Source organism: Trachurus japonicus, chromosome 14 (genome assembly GCF_045865225.1).
Source record: "Trachurus japonicus isolate A0001 chromosome 14, Traja_1.0".
Lineage (NCBI taxonomy): Eukaryota > Metazoa > Chordata > Actinopteri > Carangiformes > Carangidae > Trachurus > Trachurus japonicus.
This window is the reverse complement of record NC_140920.1, coordinates 10,639,784-10,662,550: the sequence shown is the minus strand read 5'-3', so window position 1 is coordinate 10,662,550 and position 22,767 is coordinate 10,639,784. Positions and strand designations below refer to the sequence as shown.

The 22,767-nt window shown below is 41.9% G+C and overlaps 1 protein-coding gene across 9 annotated transcripts in view; it reads right to left on the bottom strand.

Moving 5' to 3' along the window:
- Positions 1-22,767, bottom strand: part of ncor1 (nuclear receptor corepressor 1) — a 56,451-nt gene that overhangs the window by 21,114 nt on the left and 12,570 nt on the right. For all 9 annotated transcript variants that reach the window (XM_085797430.1, XM_085797428.1, XM_085797432.1 and 6 more), the window contains exons 6-19: positions 22,140-22,253; positions 20,354-20,410; positions 20,130-20,182; positions 19,327-19,393; positions 17,085-17,257; positions 15,750-15,840; positions 15,459-15,637; positions 15,246-15,300; positions 14,922-15,023; positions 7,120-7,250; positions 6,127-6,416; positions 2,526-2,591; positions 253-389; positions 58-151 (exon numbers count right to left, since the gene is read on the bottom strand). In XM_085797430.1, the coding sequence (XP_085653556.1) occupies positions 58-151; positions 253-389; positions 2,526-2,591; positions 6,127-6,416; positions 7,120-7,250; positions 14,922-15,023; positions 15,246-15,300; positions 15,459-15,637; positions 15,750-15,840; positions 17,085-17,257; positions 19,327-19,393; positions 20,130-20,182; positions 20,354-20,410; positions 22,140-22,253 (1,609 nt within the window). The remainder of the gene's footprint in view (positions 1-57; positions 152-252; positions 390-2,525; positions 2,592-6,126; positions 6,417-7,119; positions 7,251-14,921; positions 15,024-15,245; positions 15,301-15,458; positions 15,638-15,749; positions 15,841-17,084; positions 17,258-19,326; positions 19,394-20,129; positions 20,183-20,353; positions 20,411-22,139; positions 22,254-22,767) is intronic.

Here is a 22,767-nt window from a genome sequence, read left to right as displayed (position 1 = left end):
ATGTGTGTGTGTGTGTGTAACAATGAGCTCATGTTTTCTATCATCCATCTCTCTAACCTTCACTGTCTTCTGCGTTGTCCTCATCATCATCGGGTGATGCTGTGGCGAGACCTTCGCCTTGAGACCTATCAGCACGGGCCCGACGTGTATCCTGGGAAACACACAAAGCAGCGTTGTGCGTTCATACGTTATAGTTAGAGCGGCTCGATGACAGGCCCCGTGGCAGAAAGCGGGGGATAACAAATAGCCTACCTGCTTGTGCTGCTGGAGCAGGTTGTCCAGGTTGTGACGTCTCTTGTAATTGAAATAGAAGTTCTTGCACTGCGCCTCGCTTTTGGTGCCCACCATCTTGGCGATGGCGGTCCAGTTTCGCCCGTGCTCAACTAGCCCTGGACAAAGAGCAACATTTAGCATTAAAGATGAGCTGCCTTTTAACACTTGACAGAATAGAAAGTAGTAAAGGTGAGATCACTAAATAATTAACATTCCCAATCATTGCTTAATGCTTTATCGGATTCAAGTAATTGGTTAACGCGTTGCTTAATTAATCCCCAGTTGTCGCTTTACACTAAAAAAAAAGCTGCTGCAGGTTTTGTCAGTGATGACGAACTTTGCACTATTCACCTGGGGTCCCTGTTGCTATGGCTCATTGTTCGTCTGTCTCATCCTGGCGAACACTAAGCTGAGCACACAATCAGCTTTGATGGTCTCACTAAACTCTGAAACTTCTCTGCCAAGCTGCAGTGAACTGGAAGACTGCCATTTACCTATGACATTCGGGCGTTTCTTCTCTAAATCCTGTCACCTCTGTGACCCCCCCTCTGTCCCAGACCTACTGAGACCAGGGATCCTGGCAGACAAATGACAAACCGGCACAGAGCTACACACAAAGACCAGTACCTTTCCATGGGACTGTTTAGAGCGACTCAAACTAACCCAGAGAGCACAGAAAGCACCCAAAACACAGCTGACGATGCCAAGTTGCCAACTCCAAGAAGCCTCATTTGACAATGACCATATTACCTTTGTTTAGCAGCCATAAACATATACACAACCTGCCTGATTGATTACAAGCAAGGGTACTTGTTTCAATGCATCTGCACAAGGTTTCATAAGACAACTCAGTGCTGCACACAACACATTCAATAAGAGACATTTACACAAGTTGTGTAAGATATTCACTTAATTGTCTTAAGATCTATTTACACTCGGTTGCTCAACTTTCTTGAATAACAAATGACGATGATGCGCCAAAAAAAAAAAAGTAAAATGATCAGACATCAGGAAGTTTTTATCAATTCTGCCAGCTCTCACAAGCCTGCTGTTTTTTTCCCATCACTTGATCTTCACACTTTAATTGTATGGTACTTATGAAGGTAACAATTTGCAGTGCTGTTGTATAATATAAATCTTTTTTTTTTTTTTTTTTTTTACACTGTTGGCTGCTCTAATTATTTTGTCCAAATAATGTTCATCAAAGAAAATCAGTGAAAAAATATACAAAAGAGCAAGTAAAAGTGAGTCTGTTTTAAATATGCCTGTTAATGACCAATGAGATCAAGAAAAACAGGCCATACAACAAGTATAACAAACTGTTGCTTCCTATTACTTTTCAAAAGGACGACTTCTTTTCCAACTGAGTAAAAACCTCCGAGCTGACTTCCAGGCCTGGGGTGCGTTAGTCTTGTTCTACCACGGAGACTCGTGCGGATCAACAGGTTGCAACTATGACTGAGAGGGCAACTGCCTTCAATGTGCATGCATGATCAGCCATGTGTGGCAGCGTAGCATAAAAGTGATTTCTGAAAGTGCCGTCATGTGACTCGGGAGGTCGAGCAGGTCTCCCTCCCAGACACATGTAACATACAGGTATGAATGCCTGAGGAGATCACAGTTCTTTTGTAAAAGGGGGGGAGGCAAATCTCCAATACCCACACAGCAGAGACTTAATTAATCCACATATAATCCCCTGTCTATGGTTCTTAGCACTCAGAGAAACCTACATAAGAGCCTAAACCAAGAAAAAAAGAGGGAAGGGGGGGGGGGCACTCTTGAATGGCATATGACCCGACTAATGACTGCAGCGGTGCAGTCTCGGATCAGCCACTGTATGCAACATTTTAAAGAATTTACGAGACTAAAGCGACTTTTTTAGTAGAGTATCTGACAAAGTATTTCAATGTGAATAATAGATAGTGATCTTGGAGGAAGCCACTAAAAAGCCAGTGGAGCTACAGTGAAGAGGAAACCCTGAAACCCTTCATGAGTCTCTGACAGCTTCCAGTATAATAACAGCAGCATGAGTGTGTGTTCGTGCGAACGCATGTGCACATTTGTGCTTTTGTGCACGTAAGAAACAGCCAGGGCGAGGCAACATCAGATAATCAAGAAGAGGAAAAAGAGGAGGGGAGGGGAGAGGGGGAGGGGGGGTGACAAGAAAAGAAGATCACAGCGACATAGAAACGGATGGATGATGGAGAGATAAAGTGAGAAAAAGAAATGAATCCAAAAAAAAAAACGCTTACCTTTTTTGGCGACCTCCATCTCCTCCTCGGTCCAGCGAGAAGTTTCTCCGGTTTCCCCAGCGCCGGCTAAATCACAGAGAAAAGAAGAAAAGCCCCATGAGCACTGACAGGAGAGAAAGAGAGATAGAGGGTAACAGAGAGAGAGAGGGAGGGAGGGCGACGGACGGAGAGAGAGAGAGTGACAGTCCTCTCTTCAGCCGTCTTCTTCTCATGGCCACTAATCTAATAATCTGTTTACATTCAGGGGGCTGCCGAGACCTGCTCCCTCACTTACACTCTTGCTCTAGCTCATTCTCCTCTCACACTCTCATTCTCTCTCTCCCCCTCTTTCTCTCTCTCTCCCCTCCCATCTATGTGTCTCTCCCCTTACCCACAGTACAAGCCCTCCTCCTCCTCCTCCTCCCTCCTCTCTAATCCACGAGGGGAGGGCCTTGGTCAGCTGATCCAGCACCAGACAGTGGAGGAGTTGAGAGCCGTGCCTCCCTCTTTTGGAAAAAGGCCTTGGATGGAGACAAATAACCCTCCCACCCCCGTCTACTGTGACACTGCGCATCTCACACACACACACACACACACTCCTCCTTCTTGCTTTGCCTTGCCTTGGCTCGGCTTGGCTTGACTACACAGTTGCGCACCCCCACCACCCACCCCCCCAATACAAAATTCACAGAAGTGCATGGTTAGCGTGGCGGGGGCCGGCCGAGTGAACTCCAGCACACTCTCCTCCATGGCACCCACTGAGACTGTGTAAACATTTGGACTAATATAGCAGCAGATGTACCCTTGACATTAACAGGCGACTACCCCCCCCCCACTCTCCCCACAACCCCTCCCTCCATACACACACATACACACACCCCACCCACCTCCAAGATGAGGAGATCAATTCTCACTGTTTAGACGGCTCCTACCAAAGGTCCTCCAGCCACACACTCTGTTACACTTCGTTAAACAAATGTCTACCAGACTCCCACCGCAAAACTCACATGTTCCCCCCGTGACAGGCTAGAGACCCCCCCCACACCCCACCCCCCCCGGGCTGGTCATTTATCTTTGGGATATGGAAACAGACTTGGTGTCTGTCTTTGTAGCATCTTACCTAATGACACACAAACACATATACAGCTCTGGAACAAATAAAGAGACCACTACTCCAAAATGTTCCTAATAAATCAGCCTTATCTCTACATGTATGGCAGCCGTTCGATTCCAGTGTCTATTGAACTCCAACAAAAGCACACCTCACTCTACTTAGCTGATCACCTGAACCAAATCATATTTAATGAGGAAGAAAGATTATAAATAAATAAATAAATAAAAACACTGCTGCGATAAAAAAATGTGGATTATTCCACCAATTTTGATTTCTAAACTCTCACTTCCTAAGTTTAAAAAGTAGTGTTGTGTTGTTTTAAAATGAATATGAACTTGTTTTCTTTGCATTATACAAGGTCTGAATTTTTTTGTTATTTTGACCTGTTGCCATTTTCTGCAAATAAATGCTCTAAATGACAATATTTTGGGAGAAATTTTATTATAGAATGAAACAAAAGTGTTCATTTTACTAAACACATACCTATGAATAGTAAAACCAGAGGAGCTGATCATTTTGAAGTGGTCTCTTAATTTTTTCCAGAGCTGTACACATACCATCCACCCACACAGCTTCAAGTGAGATCAAACCCCCCCACCTCTGACCCGCACTGAATCAGCAGCTCCCATAACTTAACTAGCTCGGCACCGTTTCAACTGGACGAGACTGACAGATAGCTACCCTTTAGCACCTCGCTCGCTCGTTTCTAAGAAGCACCAGAGCTGCGGGGGTTACGACAGGGCAAACAAACAAACACACAAAATCCACCATGTAGTCACGAAGAGAGAGAGAGAGAGACTGAGAGATTACAGTTGACACAGTCCTATGTAAACCGTGATATGGCCGGGACGGGGGCCAGAAAAGGTCAGAGGCTTTGACGGGGACGGAAGAACAGACAGTAAAAGGTTAATTAATCACATTACAGGGCAAACCTTGCATAACTGTTGAGCGAGGTGGAGGCTGGACAGACAGCAGCTGGAGCAGGTGGCGGAGGAGCAGAGCACACTTACAAAACAGTGAATTAATGATTCAGATTAACGCCACAACGAGCTTAACACACACACACACACACACACACACACACTGAGGGGACGCTGATACCTGAAAACCTGAGCCACCGCCGTCATACGGACTGACTTAAAGGGTGGAGGAGAACAAGTGCGTGACAAAGTACCATGACAACAGCTCAACCAGAGCCCGTGGATTGCCATGGTGATGGACGGACTACACAGAGCTTTCTGAGTGCAGGGCAGAGTCTGTCTGACATTGGCAGCGCGTGAATGAACTTACTGAACCAACTGTCCTCTTTCAGGTTAAAGCAGCTTTATGTAGCGAAACAGTGAAGGAGGAAAAACTAGCAGAGAGATTCTGACCTGTCTCTAAACATTGTTTTAAGATGCACAATCAGCACGAGCCGTTTCATTATTCCAGCTCAAAGCACGAGAAGCAAAGTCTGAACACTGCCTGTTAACACCGTCTGATCTCTCATGGGAGAAATTCAAATATCTTTTAACCTATTGTGACATTACAGGGTCCTATTTGCTTTGTGGCATCCTGCATTAACTTAAATCACTCACACTACTCACAAAAAGTTAGGGATATTTGACAAGAATATCCCTATAAAAAGTTCATGCTACAGTGATATTCTATCATTAAAGCCTTTTAAGTAGAAGGATGCAATGGTAATTTCTTTACCTCAAACAAAAGCTAACAACAGCGGTGGCTATAGCACAACAGAAACCTCAATGTCTCGATAACTTGATCAATTTGATCAAAGTGTTGTCTTGGTCTCATGATGTCAAAATTGGAGATCATGGAGAGGAGAGGGAGAGAGAACAGGACTGTCACTGAACCAGAACATTTAGTGGTTCAATGACAATTGAACCACTAAATCAGACGGTGCTTGTGATTTATGTGGTTAATCACCTTGTTAGAGAACAGCATGTTATTCAATAAGTACTGAAACACTGAACAGTTGGACATGTGCATTCAAAGGTTTAGAGAAGGTTAAATTAAGTTCACCTGTAAAGGTTATAGTGCATTTTAGTTGCATTCTGAAATTTAATCCAAAAGCCAAACATCCCTAACTTTTTTAATAATCCTTGCATGTGCATCAGGTATGTACTATACATTGTGTCTGCACTGTGGGGGGAAAAAAACTGTGTTTTAATGACGTCCAAATAAAATCTACACTCACACAATATGTAACAATCAGTGTACAGCCGGACACTGTAAAACTAGCAGCACTGCTAATGGATCCTGAATGAGCTGGAGCGCTGGCTGGATCCTCCCGTGCTGTTGAACCATCAATCAAACTCTCTTATTACACGTTCTCTTTTCTTCAGACATTTTTTGTGATGAAACACTTGATCATTTTGTTTTTTCTGAACCCTCTCTCTCTCTCTCTCTCTCTCTCACCGAGTTCGTGCCTGTGGCTGCGTAGAAAAAACAAACAAAAAAAAAACATATTTTCAACAACTTCCAGAGAACATTTCCAACAGGATTCACCTTTATTGGCATCCATGGAAGCCACTGGAGTTTTTGCCGCCTCCTTCATGGACTTCTGTGCTGGATCAGTTTTAGGGAGCTGTGGAGGATCTGGCAAGGCCGGCTCGGGGGCAGGGGGAGGCGCTTCCTCGGCCGCCACAGTTGCAGCCTCATTGGCCATGGAGCGTGTGGTGATCCTTCCCTTACGGCGGCCCTGGCTATTGGCAGTCTTCCTGCCACGCGGCGTGTTTTGCTCCTTTCCGTCCTCGTCCTCCCCACCGTCACACTTGTCTTTGTCCTTGCCAATGTCCCTGTGGTTTTGGAGAGGGAACGCAAAAGCTTTAGAGACCATTGGTAGAGCAAATAACTATTCCCTTTTGACTCAGCAATAATAGACCCCTTTTTGTAATCGGTTGTCTTCCTCTATGGACGCACAATACACAGCATATCGTTTGTCCACAAGTCCTCTAGTTCTTTGACAAAGCACCAAAACAGATGCAACTCTTCCACTTCCATATCATCTCTAGACCGCAAGTATCTGAAACTCCAATAAGAGGGAGCGGATGTGGCCCATTCTGATGTTGATTAATTATCTAATTGTGTTGTTTGATACAATATCAAACAACACAATCCAAAACAGGACATGCACTGTTTATCACACAGGAGAAACTGAGACTTCCAGCATGATAAAAAACTTTGTGAATCCTTTTTTCTCCTGTGCTCAGGTGGATATGCAGGATAAGTTTTATGAACAGCACAAGCTACAGTCAGATCTGTTGTTTATAGTTAGAAGGCACATAGTTGATATACACAACTGAAACTGGACAGGCTCACTGGACGAGGAAAAAGGTAAACTGCTTGCAATTCGACTTTGAAAGCAACACCAGTGTTAGCTTTCAAATAAGGCCATTTAAAGAAATCAAGTTGCTTCTAATGAGCGCTGTAATCCAATGAAAGCACTGAAATGTAATATGTGCAGAGTGGCGCCAAGACAAACAACTATTCATAACTTACCTAGAATCCTCCTTTTCATCTTTCTCTTCCTCGTCCTTCTTTTCCTCGTCCTCTTTTTTCTCTGATTTTTCAGATTTGTCCTCTTCGTTTTTGTCGTCTGACTTGTCTTCTTGTGAGGGACGTGTTATTTGCTGGAGACAAAACAAAAAAGGAGAAACATTCAGTTGTTTCTTCTTGAAACATTAAGAAAAAGGTCAATGTGTAGATTAGTAAAAGTCACTCAAGATGCTAAAGTCCACATGAACACAAGATACAAACTTTCGACCCATAATTAGATCAAGTATTTTTTAGAAGGGCCACATCCTAAGGTTTCTTAGAGCAGTGCGATACTGTAAAAACATCATACAGAATACACAACATGTGCTTTCCACCTGCCACAAACCCTTATCTCTTTCTACAACCGTCTGACATTTACACACTTCCTGGTCCAGGTTTATTGCCTGCTATCAAGCAATAGCCATCTCCTTGTATAACAGTGCCTGCATTGACCCTGTGAGCCCAGAGGACCGTCTTTAATTGTACAATATTAATTACACGTGTCTGAGTAGTCTGTTTACATTACCTAAATTGGTTCACCTCTTGACAAACTGATAAATTGCATAAATGCATGCAGCCATTTGGTTATTAGATATTCCACTTTCAAACTGGTTTTTCAGGTTTCCGCAAAAACAAAGCTACAACAAGTATAAATATAAATAACAAGATAAAAGTTGACCCTGTTCACCCGGTGCAGACTGTTTTGAGGCTATGGCACATTTGGATGATCTTCACACGGTCCAATATCTATAGAAACATGTGAAACACAAACAAACCACACTGCCGATAGCGATCTCAGATCTATCCACTTTGATAATAAAAAAACGGTGAAATCTGGAGCGTTGCCAGTTCTCATGTCACATTTGTCTCAGTAAATCCCTGACTGAGAAAAAAAAAAAAGAGCTTGACCATAACATTCCTCATGAATTTAACACCACACTGCAACGGATAAAAAGGCAGCAAGTCTTGAGCCAAAGTGAAGATGATGTTAGTAGTTTAAAATAAAGAAGAAGAAAAAAAAAAGGTTGGAGGTTGAGTGCGGATCAATATCGCTGCCTACATTCGCGGAGTGAAAACATCATTCAAAACTGATTTTTAAAAAACAGAACAGACAGAGTGATTGAGGGCAGAGAAACATTTTTTATCATCACTGCTGGCGTGGTACACCACAGAATGCTTCCTCCTGCCTGTTCCCTGAAAGCGCTGTGCTGGAACAAGTCTGGCTATGCCAAGCCAAACATCCCATGCTGGTACCAGATGGGGCCAAGGAATGTGCCTCACTCAATGGTAAAGGCAAAAAAGATATGGACTGAGGCAAAGAGAAGGGGAGACGAGGCTACACGATTTAAAAAAGAAAAAAAAAAAATGGCACGACTGCCCTGTGGTCGTCTGCCTCTGCCACTCGCACTAGTCTCAGGTTACATGCCCGTCTAACCAAGTGTTAACCATTTGTGTGATATTTTGTCAGAACTGCTGAGTAAAGTCTCGAGTGAAGGCTAGAAAGTGTTTTGTGAGGTCACTCTGACATTAACCTTTTGACTTTTTTTGTATCACATCTGAGGAAATCTCTCAAGGTGCCACTGAGATAAGAACGGGACAAAGAGACAGTTTGAAAACAATATATCTCCAGCTCTGGCTGCTGCCTGGCACGGAGGCATAACAAATCAGAAGCAGGGATTTGGCGGTCTGTGTATTTTACAAAAACACGGCTGTGCACATGAGGAGTCTGGCTACCAGATTATAAAATAAAATAAAATAAAGCCTGATACTGAAAAGCTCGACAACTCTCTAGAAACAGACAGTAAGCAACTGTCCCAGGAGTTTAGAGTCAGCCCTTCGCTGCTCAGGTCGTAGCTGTTTTTATGTCTCCTGACTTGCAGAATTAGTGGCTGCTGCAGACAGCCAGTAATGAGATCGTTTTGCGTTCTAGGAGCGGTGTTAGATGACTCGTAAAATCAAATCTTCAATATTCAAAAGAAAACTGCATGTGATGTTATATTAGGTTTATTCCATATACTTCACATTAAGCTGTTGAGCTCATTGCCTCCCCTTTATACTCCTTAAATCAATTGTAGACAAACCTGGAAAATTTTATTTGTAGTTGATGTAATCGCTGTTAACTGTATTTGTCAAGGCTGCTGCTTACAAGCCACTTTCTTATTTAGTTTTTGATGCAGATCAGAGCTCCTTTTAGAGCAGATATAACAGTGCCATCTACAGTGTTGGCCCATATTTAGTACATTGCACATTAAAATATAAATACTCTTAAATGTTTGGGATGTGATGGTAACACAGCACGGACTAGAGAGATGAAGCAACTGTTCAATTCCTCAAGGAAGTCCCTGCAGATTCAGAGCTTATACAGTAGGCTGATATATTTCCACACACGCAGACTGGACCATGTAAAACTTGGATTGGGAATTAATTCCCTGACTCGTTTCCTGCCTGCAGCAGTCTGCAAGGAATGTATTTGGCACTCAACAATTCAGAGAGCATTTTGCAGAGGAGACCAGTCAGTTTCAGGGCAGAGTTATTCTCCCCCTACATGTCCTTCACTGAGATGCTGTTCTGGTCGGGTCTGGGAGCGCTCGTGTTTGCTTTGGAGGTGGTCGGAGAGCCGTGGCATTCCTGCCTCTTCTCCCACACTGCGTAAAGAGCCTCTACACAGATGTTCTCCAAAAGTCAATGAGGCCCTGTGGTTCTGTGGTTCTTCTGTGTTTTTAAATGAAGCTCTTTCCTGACCTGGCTTGAATATTTTGAGAGTTTTAATTTCTCCCCTCTTTTGCTGATTCACAAGTCCTGTTTGATTTAGGAAATGACAGAGCCACAAGTCAATCTTCCCTCTCCTACCGCAGGACTTCGGCCCGCCAGAGGAATCTCTCACTCTCACTTCAACCAACTCCAGTGAAGGAGGAGGAAATTAAAAAATGACTCATTATTCTACTAATTATTACTAAGCGTCACCTCAGTCATTACAACTGACAACAATAATTAATTGCCGTCACCCAAAGATATAATTATTATTTGCAGAACCATAGGAAATTAGTTAAAAACATTATATCTAACTGCAGCATTTTAATCCATGGTGTATAGATGCATTGATTCTGGATCAAAATGTGCATGGTGGAAAAACTATCTGTCAAAAAAAGGTAAAAAAAATTAAATAATAATAATTTTTTGCCAGTTACCCTGGTTACGAGGAGCTCTGCAGGGAAAGAATAGCTCATCGCTGGTGCTACAAACCAATGAAACCTATTTTACTGCTTGATAAACTTTACTGCCAGGCAATTAAGAGGAAGGCTCTTGAGAAACATTTTGCTTTTATACCTCTTCATAACCAAGACCAGACAAGAGCAAAGAACTATACATATCTATCTGCCCGTCCTGTGAATGTGATTCTGTATAAACTGATCACATGTTAGAAGAATATAAAACCTTTAAGGTGTAAGGATTAACAAAAAAAAGACCACAGCTTGTAGAGGGCTACATTATTTATATGCTCTGTTATAACTTTTTTAACAAGTGTATGTTCCAGTCGTGCCTGCTGCAACCTTAAAAGTCAAATCGGTTCAAAACTGGACGAAGGTGGCAGAATCATCGAAGCAAAAAATGTCTGCAGAACTTCAATAACATGGCTGACATTTTCAGCTATGGGCTGTTGTCAGCATAAAAAAACGGCTGATAAATAGGTGTTAATGTTAAGCAAACCCCACCCCCACCCCCACCCTTAATGGCTACTTGAGGATGAGAACATGTACACCATGTTTTTCAATTTTTTGTGTTTGCATGCAACCCTGACATTTTAACACATGCTCAGGATGTTTGTCAGTGTTTTTGCTCTTCTGACAAATTTGTTGCAACAAAAAACACGGGCTGTTGCGTAGGTGTTTTTGGTACATCAGATCAAACTCAAGAGAGGGCTGCGATACCACTGGATTTTTTTGCAGGATTGTAATACAGGTTGTCAGATCTGCCCCTGCTGTCCTCTCACGACACCGTCTCTGTTTCGTGCTTGTCTTTAGTTCACCAAACCATGACTGATGAACAGATAAGCAAATTCTTTTTTTTCTTTCTTGCAGCAACAACACCACTGGATCAGGAAAAAGATCACAACAACATGCATGATTGATATGGAGATAATATGCAGATCTGGACCAACAGGGTCTGGATCTGCGTTGTCAGTTGGAGATAATTTGTCTAAAACCAAATGTTAAATATTGACCAAAAAATATTAATAATAACCATATCTCTAAAACATTATTAAAGGTTAGGGTTTGGGTAAGTACAGGTAACAAATTACTGCAACTTCATGCTGAAGTGCCACAAAACCAAATATGCAAAGCCAAAGTGGAGCCCTAGGAGGTCACTCAAGGAAATCTGAACATCACAGCATCAATACACAATATGATCGCTGAGCACCTCCCACATCCTTGTCTATAATGTAGATAAATATGACACTGTGACATCTCTTTATCAGCACCATAGAAGAGAAGATCATAAAAAATGGTCTCCAGGTGAAACAGTCGTGCACAAACGACGCCAAAAAAAATTTGAATAGATTGAAAATGTCTGCACAAGTCAGTTGATGGGGCTTTTTGTTTGAAGGGAGGAGCTGCCCAGTGACACAGAGATGTAGAGATGCTGTGCTCCTGTCAGAACAGACCAGACCAGCATGCGCAAGAAGACCAGGAGCAAGTTCTGCAATGAAGTGGGCGCAGAGACGCTGAGGGGGTGTAGCCTGTGAAGAATTCGACATGAGTGTGTATTGTGAGTTCTGAACTGGTGTTTATTGCTTTTGTTTGCTTTTTTTTTTTTTTTTTGGTGTGTGTTTTAACAATTTGAATCTGGATATTTTATTTAAATATATCAGACGTACGGTCAATAATGTTGAGCTGACATGGGCGACTTTCACTATACTGTAGTTACTGGTACTTCAAGTATTTTTACTCAAGAAAAATTCCATATAAAGAGACAGTGTGTCTTATGCCCCCAAGTCTGTACTTCAAAATGTGTAATTAAAAATTAATCACTACATTTTCATATCTCAAAAATTCATGCACTATTGCATAGCATGTACATGCATGGACACAAAGGCCCTGGTTTGACTGTTAAACTAAAAATCTTGTCAGCACATGTCCTAGAAAAACTACCCTAAAATAGCTGAGTCTGACTGCCTACAAGGCTCAAGTAAATATGTAGGGTAGGAAACGAAAGGCCTGAGCAACACAGCAACAGAAAAATCTTAGACCGACAAAGAGAGAAACAAAAGAGGACAAACACACACAACCACGGAAATAAACTGACGGTGTGTGGTTTCAAAGCTAGTGACATACCTGCAAGCTCATTTGCCGGTCATAAAAACCCCTTGCTCTGCTGTGAGCCACAGCTTTCTGGTGTTGCAAATGTGAGTTTACCCTCCAGTAGTTCCATAGCGGTGGCAACGATAGCAGTAGAGGGGCAGGACAGCACCATAGCAGAGCTCCTTAGAAGGGCTGCCGGGCCACGGCACGGCCGCACATATTCCAGGAAACCGTGTCATCAGGCCGCTTAAGCCGCCCAAAGAATTGTCCATCTCACATGCACGCACTAATCTATGCAGGGTCACTCAAGGTAATCCCTGCCGTGCACTCCTCTTTGATTGGCACTCACAGCAGCACAGTGAGTTTTTTGGGCCTGTCAGATGGCTGGACTGTACCAATTCAGCTGTTTCAGGGAGGGGTGACTCTCTCACTTTCTCTCTCTCTCTCCCTCGCTCTCTCTTTCTTTCTCTCTCAGAGGAACAGAAGAAAGAGGAAATGGAAAATGAAAAAAAAAAAAAACAACAGCACACACTCAACAAGATAAGCTGCAAGTGCTGACTGCGTCTCGCCGAGGGTTTTTTCACTCAGTTTTACTCTCTCACCCTACATTCCTGTGCTATTGCCTTCGCTAACTGTGTTTTCCTCCTTCCGTATCCAATGACTCACTCTACTCACTCAAACTGCGATTGTTAAGTCACACCAATACCTTAAAAATCCACAACATGCTGATGTATGTTAGGCAAAGTGCTGAAGAAGAAGAAAATGCAGTATTTATATTTGCAACAACTTCCATTGAAGCAAATGACATAAATCTCAAGCCCATCTTAGACCCAGCCAAGTAAATGACTGTGGAAAATGTTGTTTCTATGCATATATGCGTTTCTCTGTTCCCACAAAGTGTGTGTAAATGTAAATGTAAATGTAAATGTTAAGCAGTACAAATGCTGAACTGGATCTTAGATGGACATCGACAACTTGTAACAGTAAACACATCTCTCATCATCTCTCATACAAAAACCCACAGAACGCCATCTGCCACCAACGCACCTCTCAAACTGACCGTGAATTACAAAAACACAGCGATAGGATCATTAGCCCACAGCCAGGTCGCCTACAAAGAAAGACACTCCACACTTGCTTACCACTCTGTGACACAGAAATGTCCCGCCTCAACTGCAGACAGGCAGCTACAAACTCTTTACTGTCACTTAGTAAAAGAAGAAGGCCTGCCTTTGTGTTTAAGCTGTAATCATAAATTCTTGTGCGCTCCTCCTCCCCCTCCTATGTAATGAAACAATCTACAACCAACCAATTGTTTTACACAGCAGATGTACTTGAATGTCCTGTTCCAAGAACTGTGGCATCAGTGAAGCGGAGAGAAAACATCCATGACAACATATCTTCAATTCATAGCAGCGATTTTGTAATTGTTACTCTCACACACAGCAGAAGAAGAAGAGGAAACTCCAGTTTTTTGTTTGATGCTGACAAACACAACTGTGTGGAGCCCCATGCAGCAGACACAGCAATAGGATCAAACAGAGTATCCCACAGATTATTATATCCTCTTCTCCATTTTTCATCTATGAATGTGACAAAAAATATGAAATAGGTAGTTCTGCTGAAACTAAAACACTCAAAAAAATATTCAGCTAATGATAAAATAGTTAGAATGAAAAGTTTAACATCTTATACAATGAATCCCATTTCAAATTAACTATAATAAACAAATAGGATTCAATGAATGAACAAATCAGGGGGTTATTAACAGTTTCTGCTATTGTAAAGCACAAAATGTAACTAAACGATGATTTATTTGAAGCAACGGTGCCCATTTTCCAGAATGTGCAAAATCAAAATGATCATACAATAAAAGCTCCAGCCAGATCTCTGTGTGAGTGCATCTGTATTTGTTGCACATATTGTCATACAAGAAGTCACACAGCAACAATGTCGCAATAATCCAAAGGGTGCTTACTAATAAGTCCAGAGAAGACGGCAGGTGTCGACTCTCTACTTCATGTTTCGCTCCCTGTGACCCATGAATAGTCCCAGCAATGTGGAAGCTGAATTCTTACCACTTAACACTAAAGATAGGTGCGGCGTGTGTGTCGTAAATGTGGCAGACGCAGAATATCTGTCACGAACAAAATGTGAGCAAACATGAAACAGGTGTAGCCGAGCCGTCGGCCAAACCCAAATGCTGCAAAGTCAGCATGTGACATGTCACAGCCGCCTGACAGAGTCGTTTCCATCACACACGCTGTCGTGATTGGCCACATCTGAAATGCTGTACAGCTGGTTTCTTTGAAATTGAAATGAACTTAGTCAACTTCAATATATCAATGTGGTTTTTAGTCATAATGACAACCCGTTTTCATGTAATTTAAAAAGCTTTCATGTGAGAGAAGGGTGGGGGGGGCAGTTAGATTTAATATAAAAAATAATATATCAACTGAGGCCTACCTGGTTCCTTCCTCTCCGTCGTCCATAATTTCGCCGCACCAAAGTCTTGTAGTTGTGGTTCTTCTTGGTTAAGTAGTAGTACAGGACGCAGTCAGCAACACACTGAAACAAGGGGGCACAGATTCTGCTTAGCATAAAGAAATATCTTGTACATAATGAATCAAAAAGTAGTTGTGAGAGAGTTTAATGATAAATGCTTTAAGCAATTGGAGCCACTGATCGTAGAGCTCGAAGTTTTTAATGTACCACCAAAAAGATCAATAACATTAAATCCTGCTATATCTTAATTACTGCCACACGTGAAAATACAAGCAGCAGTTTTACCTTTCTCTCTAGATAGGAGGCGATCAGGCCAAAGTTCTTGGGGTGCTGGACAAACCTGCGAAGAGACGCCAGCTGTTAATCATGTGCCATAGCCAAAAATACATCAGGGCAAGTGCAAGCTCACATTAAGGTCTATAAACCATCTCCGCACTGCAGATTTATGGGGACAATCTGTGACTCAGGCATGTTCTGCAAAACCACAAAACAACTTACTTCTCCTTAAAAATCTCCTTCTCGTGTTCGGTCCAAACATTCATGAACTGACGGGCTTTGTACACCTTCATTGGGTCGTCCATCAGGCCATTCATGTTGATGAACTTCACCCGCCTCTGCTCGGAGTCGTACATCATCGGAGGGATGACGGACAGCTGTCTCATCTGCTTCTCATTGTTCTGGACAGGGAAAGGGGTCACAGTCAGTCCAACAGACAATAGCCCTCCTTGTTTACCTCTTCAGGACTGGTCTCATGTCTATACTGTAGCATATTACACAGGCTTTACCCACCTCCTGCTCAGAGAGGCCATCTATGATTTCAGAAATCTCGTGCTCGCTTCTTGCAATTGTTGCAGAAAGGCCCGTTCCTCTTTGTCCAACCCTGAGAAAAACATACATGTTAGATTACAAATGGTAAAGAGGAACTATGCAAGTCGATTGCTTTTTTTTTCCTGTTTTGGTTGCTTTTATTTCTCTACAGAGCTCCCCCTACAGTTTCAGAGGGCATATTTTCACCAAGAACCCTCCTCCCTCCCACCAAGCTGTGTGCATTTGTTTTCAATGAAGGCGACGAGAAGGCAATCCGTGGAACAATGTCTACCAAGTTGAGTAACGTTAACAAGAGATTACGGATTACTGGACGCGTTTGTGTCTTAGTGCTTTAACGCAGTCCATGTTTCTCGCAAGACAAGATCAGGGACACCAGGTCGGAGGTGCTGATCTTGCAAAGTTGGTTTTCGGCCAAGAGACGCTAGGTGGAAGGCAAAAAGCCTCCATTCTCCCGGTAAGTCATTTAACCATCCCAATTAATCTGTTTAATTAAGGTGCAAAGCATACACAGTTCCTCTTTAAAAACTGTATGTATCTCAAATGTTGCATTAAATTTCTAGACAGTATCTTAAATGTCCAAGCTTTCAATGACTTTTGCAAGGTTGTTTCTATTCCAATCAAAACTAAGGCAAATTGTTAACAATTATAATGAATTAATACAATTCTCTATGGCCTGTTATTACTTGCTTTCTCCTTCATGGTCTAGCAGTCTGCATAAACAGTGCAGACATGCAAACTCTTTACTTGGAGATTTCAATGAAAGCACAAAGCATCAACGCCAGCTACAATCAGGCGCTGGACCCTGACCTTGTCTCCCACTTCTCCAGAGCCACTCAGACAGACAGTGTCTCTGCCTAAAGTAGGCCACCACTCACCACCTAGTGCTCTCCATTTAGGTGAGAGCTGAACAGATATCCTTAAAACAGAGGAGACTAATTTAACGTCTGGGAGTGGCTGCAGATGTTGTCAAGATTATTATGAAAGAACTAGACGGAGACACTGTTTTCTTCAACTATAGGTCATGTAAACATTAAGCACAGTTCATCTCAATCCACCAGCAAATTATATGTCTGTATCAACAGAGAGTTCATCAGCAACAATTCTGATCAATGATTGCTCGTCACATGTTGAGCAAAAGTTCCAGCAAAGTCGAATGATACCACTGAATATTTGCTATTTCTCTGTCTTGAGAGATAAGATGATTGTCGTCTCTGCGTTAAGTAGTATTGCTCAATAAACAACCAATCATTGAGCCACAAATACAATACGTCAGTTCAATAGTTTCAAGACTGTTACCTCTGGAAGCGCTCCTGCTGCTCTCTCTGCTTGCGGATCTCAGGAAATTGCCTTTCATAGTACTCCCGTGTCCTGGTCTCCTTGGCTTTGCGTTTGGGGTTGTTCTCCATTCGCTCGACTTTCTTCTCCCACGCTTCCATCAGCTGGTCATAGCGCTGACAGATCTTCTGTTCCTGTGTACACAGCATGACAAATGCATATTTAGATTTTTTTTTTTGACTGTGTGCCAAAAGAAAATATTCCTGAACTCTAATTAAAACTATTTGTACAGAACTTGTTTGTCAGGGAGACATTGTCATGTTTCTGATTAAGCAATGGCAGGAGTTCAGTTTGCTGGGGGTACACAGTTGGTGCAATGTGTTGTTGTTCACTCACTGGAAGGAAGTCAAAATGCTGCAAATAATGGAAACACAACTACTAAAACCGAACTATCAGATTAAATATCAACAATGGCCATGACATTTCTCTTTTCTACTGTGAAACTGGTGCTACAGTTTGTATTTTATTTTAAAAGTGAACGTGAAAACTAAAGTAAACAACTCCAGAAAGGCTGCAGAAACTGGAGGTGAGAGGAGAGCAGCAGAGTTGAGGGAGTACACACCGCTCAGGAACTGGCTGTGTTTGTTGTGGGTTTGGGTTTGTCTTTCAAATTGCCTAATTCAGTGTCCTGACCCGAGCACAATTTGTTCTGTTTACAAATAGCTTTCATAAGTTCATTGACATTTTGTTGCAGATGCTTACGTTTCAGCTTTCAAACATCTAAACATTTAAAGATAGAAAAACCTGCAAGTTAAACTCATGTGCAGAGGTGCAAGAGTTAAAATGTTTGGTAAAAAAAAAAATATGGAAAGACTCCTCTACTGGGAGGACAACACACCCTGGCTTCCACTCTCTGCAGCAAGGGACAAACAATTCACCTTCCTCTTGGCACGAGGCCATGTGCACTCTGCCATTGTTCAGAGTCCAAAAGGTCCGACTGACCCTGACAGGGAACAGCCAGACAAAGGTGGGACCCACTGAGCCATTGCACTAAAAAGGATCCAAGTTTTTCAACATGGGGTGATCCAGAAATATTCAGATCACCAGTTACAGATAAGAAAAGACAGCACTGCTCAAATCTCTCTTGTTTGATGTCACAATATTTGTTATTCTGTTCCATTTAAAACAGTTTTTGGCTCGCAGCAGTCCTTTTCAATAAACAGGCGTTTCCCATTCGGTCGGATGCTCATCATAACGTAATGCGTCACAGTGTTGCTCAGTCGGTCCACTAGTTCAGTCGAGACCAAAACACCACAACAACTACTGGATCAATTTCTATTAAGTTTTGGTTCCCAGCTTACAGACTTTGGACTTTGACTCTAGTGCCACCATTAGACATCTGAGGAAGTGAAATGGACTTTGACTCTAGTGCCACCATTAGACATCTGAGGAAGTGAAATGGACTTTGACTCTAGTGCCACCATTAGACATCTGAGGAAGTGAAATGGACTTTGACTCTAGTGCCACCATTAGACATCTGAGGAAGTGAAATGTGTCTTTTTCACTGTGATAATTAAGTCAAAATTTTAAGCGAACTATTTCCTATCACCAGATATCTGCAAGACAAATGAAATTCAGCCTCAGCTGTACTCTGGTTTTAGTGCTAATGAGCAAATATAAACCATTGCTAATACAACTGACTAACATAGTGAACATATCTGTCATCTAATGTCATTGCGAGAATACTTAAGTTATAATTTAGCACATTACCACACAAAACCACCAGCATGTTTACAGTCTCTTGATCTGGTTCATTAATTACTTTCAGTGCAGCTTACAATTTCTTGATTTCACAACACACACAGAGATTTAGGGATTTCAAAAGTTCCTTATTTGATGTATTATATAAACGTTCACTGAGGAACAATCAAAACTCCTGAACTGAGTTTCACCAGCGACTCCCGAGCCAGTTGAAGTGTGTGTAATATTAAGTCTGTATTCTGACGGCTGAGCCAGATTAGCTTGTTTCTGCCTGGAATGTGACTGTATAAAAAAATACAGATGTCAAAACCAGATAACATGTGAATATTCATCAGTTTCAGGTGGAGTCTGTCAAAAGTTCAGCTGCAGTCATCTGAGTGTAGACTGTGAGGTATGATGTGACTGTTAACAGTGGCCGTGGGAATGGGTGGAGCAGGTAATGTTGTGTCCAGAAGAGACTGAAATACCTGGAACTCGGTTTCTTAACAGCAGGGATGCTTACCCTTTGTTTACGAGCATGATTCCTCCTCTTGAAGAACAAAATCAGCTTCTTTCTCATGACTTGGTTGCTAAAATAGAACGACAGAACAAATTATTGTGGCGTATCCAAGAAATCATGCAATCAGCACATTAAAAAAAAAAAAGAATGCCTTTGTTGAAACCTTTTATTCTGCCAGAGACGGTCAAATAAGTGCAAAACTAAGACAAGACAAGAGCGCCTCTGTATATTAGAAAACTCTGACACCCCCCACCAAAAATATCACAGACATATCACTGTTTATTTGCAATATGGCAGACACAAAATACTGGGAAAACTTATGTTTACTCATGATGGTGACTGCGGGGAGATAATAGTGAGAGAGCTGACCCTGAGAGTGTGGACTGTACAGCACATTCACACAGAGGTGGTGTCTGTCTCGATAAACGACTGAGCCAGATGGGCGGCTCTCATGGTGCACTGATAAGGGTTTCTGTCCTAGACAGCATGACCTTCAACCCACAAAACACGCCTACTTTTAAAAAACACACACCTCGCACCGACAGACACATGTACATTCTTTCGCTTCCACTCCCCCAATCACTTTCCTTGGTGTCAGTAGGGCAAACGCGATCAGGTGACTCAGCAATCAGATTAGACAGAGTTATCAGCTGGGCTTATCGCGCTGAGCTCAGCAGTACCTCCGACACTTTGCTCAGCTGAGACAGTTCCTACAACCGGTGTGTGCATCGTGTCTGCTGCGCTTTTACAGCAGCTTACAGACACTTATGACATGAATCAGTGGGAGAAAAAATGTTGATACTCACGTCTTGATGTTGTCATGGTACACCTTTGTGTCCGACGGCTGATTGTACAGGGGCTGGGAAAGAGAAAGCAGACCAGAAATAAGGAGTGGATTAATCCTCAGCTATTTGGCAAAGCAGTAAACCTCAAACTCACTGCAGAGTTCAATGTTACTTCTTCCTTAAAGCGTATGAAAAGGACAGAAAATATTATTTTTTTTAAAGAAAAAAAAAAAAACATCACATACCAGCTCGACCTTAGGACCAAGACCTTCCAATATTTTATGGGCCTCTTCAGCTTTTTTCTAAAAAGAAAATAAAAATAAATTGGACAAGAGTTGACAACTTGATTACAAGGCCAACTAAAGGTCAATCTGCAGTCTGAGCAAGATCATCTGTTACATAAAAAGGGGCAAATGATTCTGAAAAACAACCAAAACTAACATTTTTAATAGTTACTGGCGTTGTGCAAAGAATTATGGGTGTTTTCTCCAACGTTTTTATTGTATAAATATTGTATTTAACTGAAGCAAGAACTAGGAAGTGAGCAGCTTGAATTGGCTGAAAGGAGCAAAACATTATAAAAGAAAAATTATATAAACAATTGGATAACAAGGGGAAGAAAGAATCTTTCCACTGCAGCATAATTGTGCTGTTAGCTTGTTCTGCGCCATCACGAGCATTTTCACATTTCATAAGCCTCCATCTACAGGCTGAGACAAACAACCCCGCCTGCCAGACAAAATGCTGTGCACAGAGCTGGAGCAGCTAAAGAGCCTAAAGGGTTAACTGCTGACTGAGAAGGAAGGCGTGTCTCAGTGGTCTCCTACCACAACATTGTCTGACAGACATGAACTATAGTGACCTCCATAACACACACACACACACACACACACACACACACAGAGGGCTGAAACGTACAATTACTTACATTAGCAATTAATCCGTTGATGCAAATCTTGTTATATTAGTTTGTTTTGTAAAACATCAGAAAACATTTTGAAAAATGCCTGGTGCAATGTTGTACAACATGAGATGATGACATCAAATCTAATTATGTTTAATTGAAAGTCCAAAATATTCCATTTAACATGAGAGAGAGAGCAGAAAAAGCTGCAAATCCTCTCATTTCAGAAGTTGAAACCATCAAATGTTTGCATTGCTTATGAAGAAATGAGCAGCAATTAATGGATTCTAATACTTTTTTGATTAATTGTTCGAGCGTTTATGTATTCTTAACGGACTTTTTTTTAAAAATGCCAAAAATTAACTGATCAAATATCTGATAAAAACACACAGCAGTAAAAACAAGATTACTCTCTCTCACTGCAGCCTTCAAAACATCAATAATGCAAAAAGCAGAAGGCATTGCAACATATCCCAACAGGAGATTCACTTGAATATTCTTTCTGAAAATTAAAACATCACTATGCCAAATGCTGTTTTTCAACGGGAGTGGTGGGGAATGATGCACATGCAGAGTTGAGCTAATACAGCTGCTAAAACACAGCTCCCACTGGCTCTCTGGTGGAAAACTTAAAAAGTGAAGAGGAGGCAGCGGGAAGGAAATGTTCAGTTTGTGTCTGAGGTAACATGACACAACTAAGGTACAACAAAAAGATGATCACTAAACATTAAAATAAGATATCTGTATGAACCCGCAGGAGCAAGTCTCCAAGCCCTAAATGTTTGGAAGAAGCTGCAGAAGAACGGAGAGCTGCAGATCAGAGACTTAAAAACACAATTTAAACTTAGTTTGAGTGACAGTAACTGCTTGGCCATGTCTGCTATGCTGCTATGCACATGGCAGAAAAATATTTGTCCTCATCTTGGTGTTTCACGGCACAATTTATGGCTTTTTAATCAGAACAATTGAAAAACAATGTGGAAGTTTTTTTTCCTGCTTTGAAGCTGCATAGTGATGACAACTAGAAGAACAGCTGCAATTATTCAGAGCATAAACAAAATGAAGAAAAGGGAGTTATGAGACGTGATGCTCAGTGCAGGCGTGTCTTGGTGCAGCACAGGACTAACCCTGTTCTCGTCGTAGATGATCTGGACGATGCTACGATGCTTGTGCTCCACTGGGGGAGGGGTCACTGGCTTTTCTGGCTCCACTGGCTTTGCTGCTTCCTCCTCCAGTTGTTGCTAAAAGACAACACAACATTTTAAACCTATGGAACATGATAAATAGACATGCAAAATACACACAGGGAAGGTGGAGCCTCTTTTCTTCGACACATGACCCAATTAAAGACTGTGTTTTTTCTTATCTTTGTTTTTCCACCATTTGCTGTGGGAAAAAAATGAACAAAGATGCATCAACACAGTGTTGATCTGATTTTAGCTCCTGTGTCTGAGGCCCATGCAGGCATTATCAGATTATTCTTTACAGGCTTGCTCAAGTACAACTCTTTTTTCTTTTTTTTTTTAACTGAACTGAAGGTTTCTGCCTTTGAGGCCACGCTGATACTGACAGACAAGCTGATCGATTCTCTGGTAGGTCAATGTTTACAAGTTAAAGGTTATGTAAACTACCAGGTTACAGGGACAAGATTAGGAGTTCCTGAAATACCTCAAATAAACAAATAAATCCCGGAGAAAGCGAATAACGGAGAGGTATTCTCTCCTAGAAAAGCTCATCTTACATTCCCATCTAATG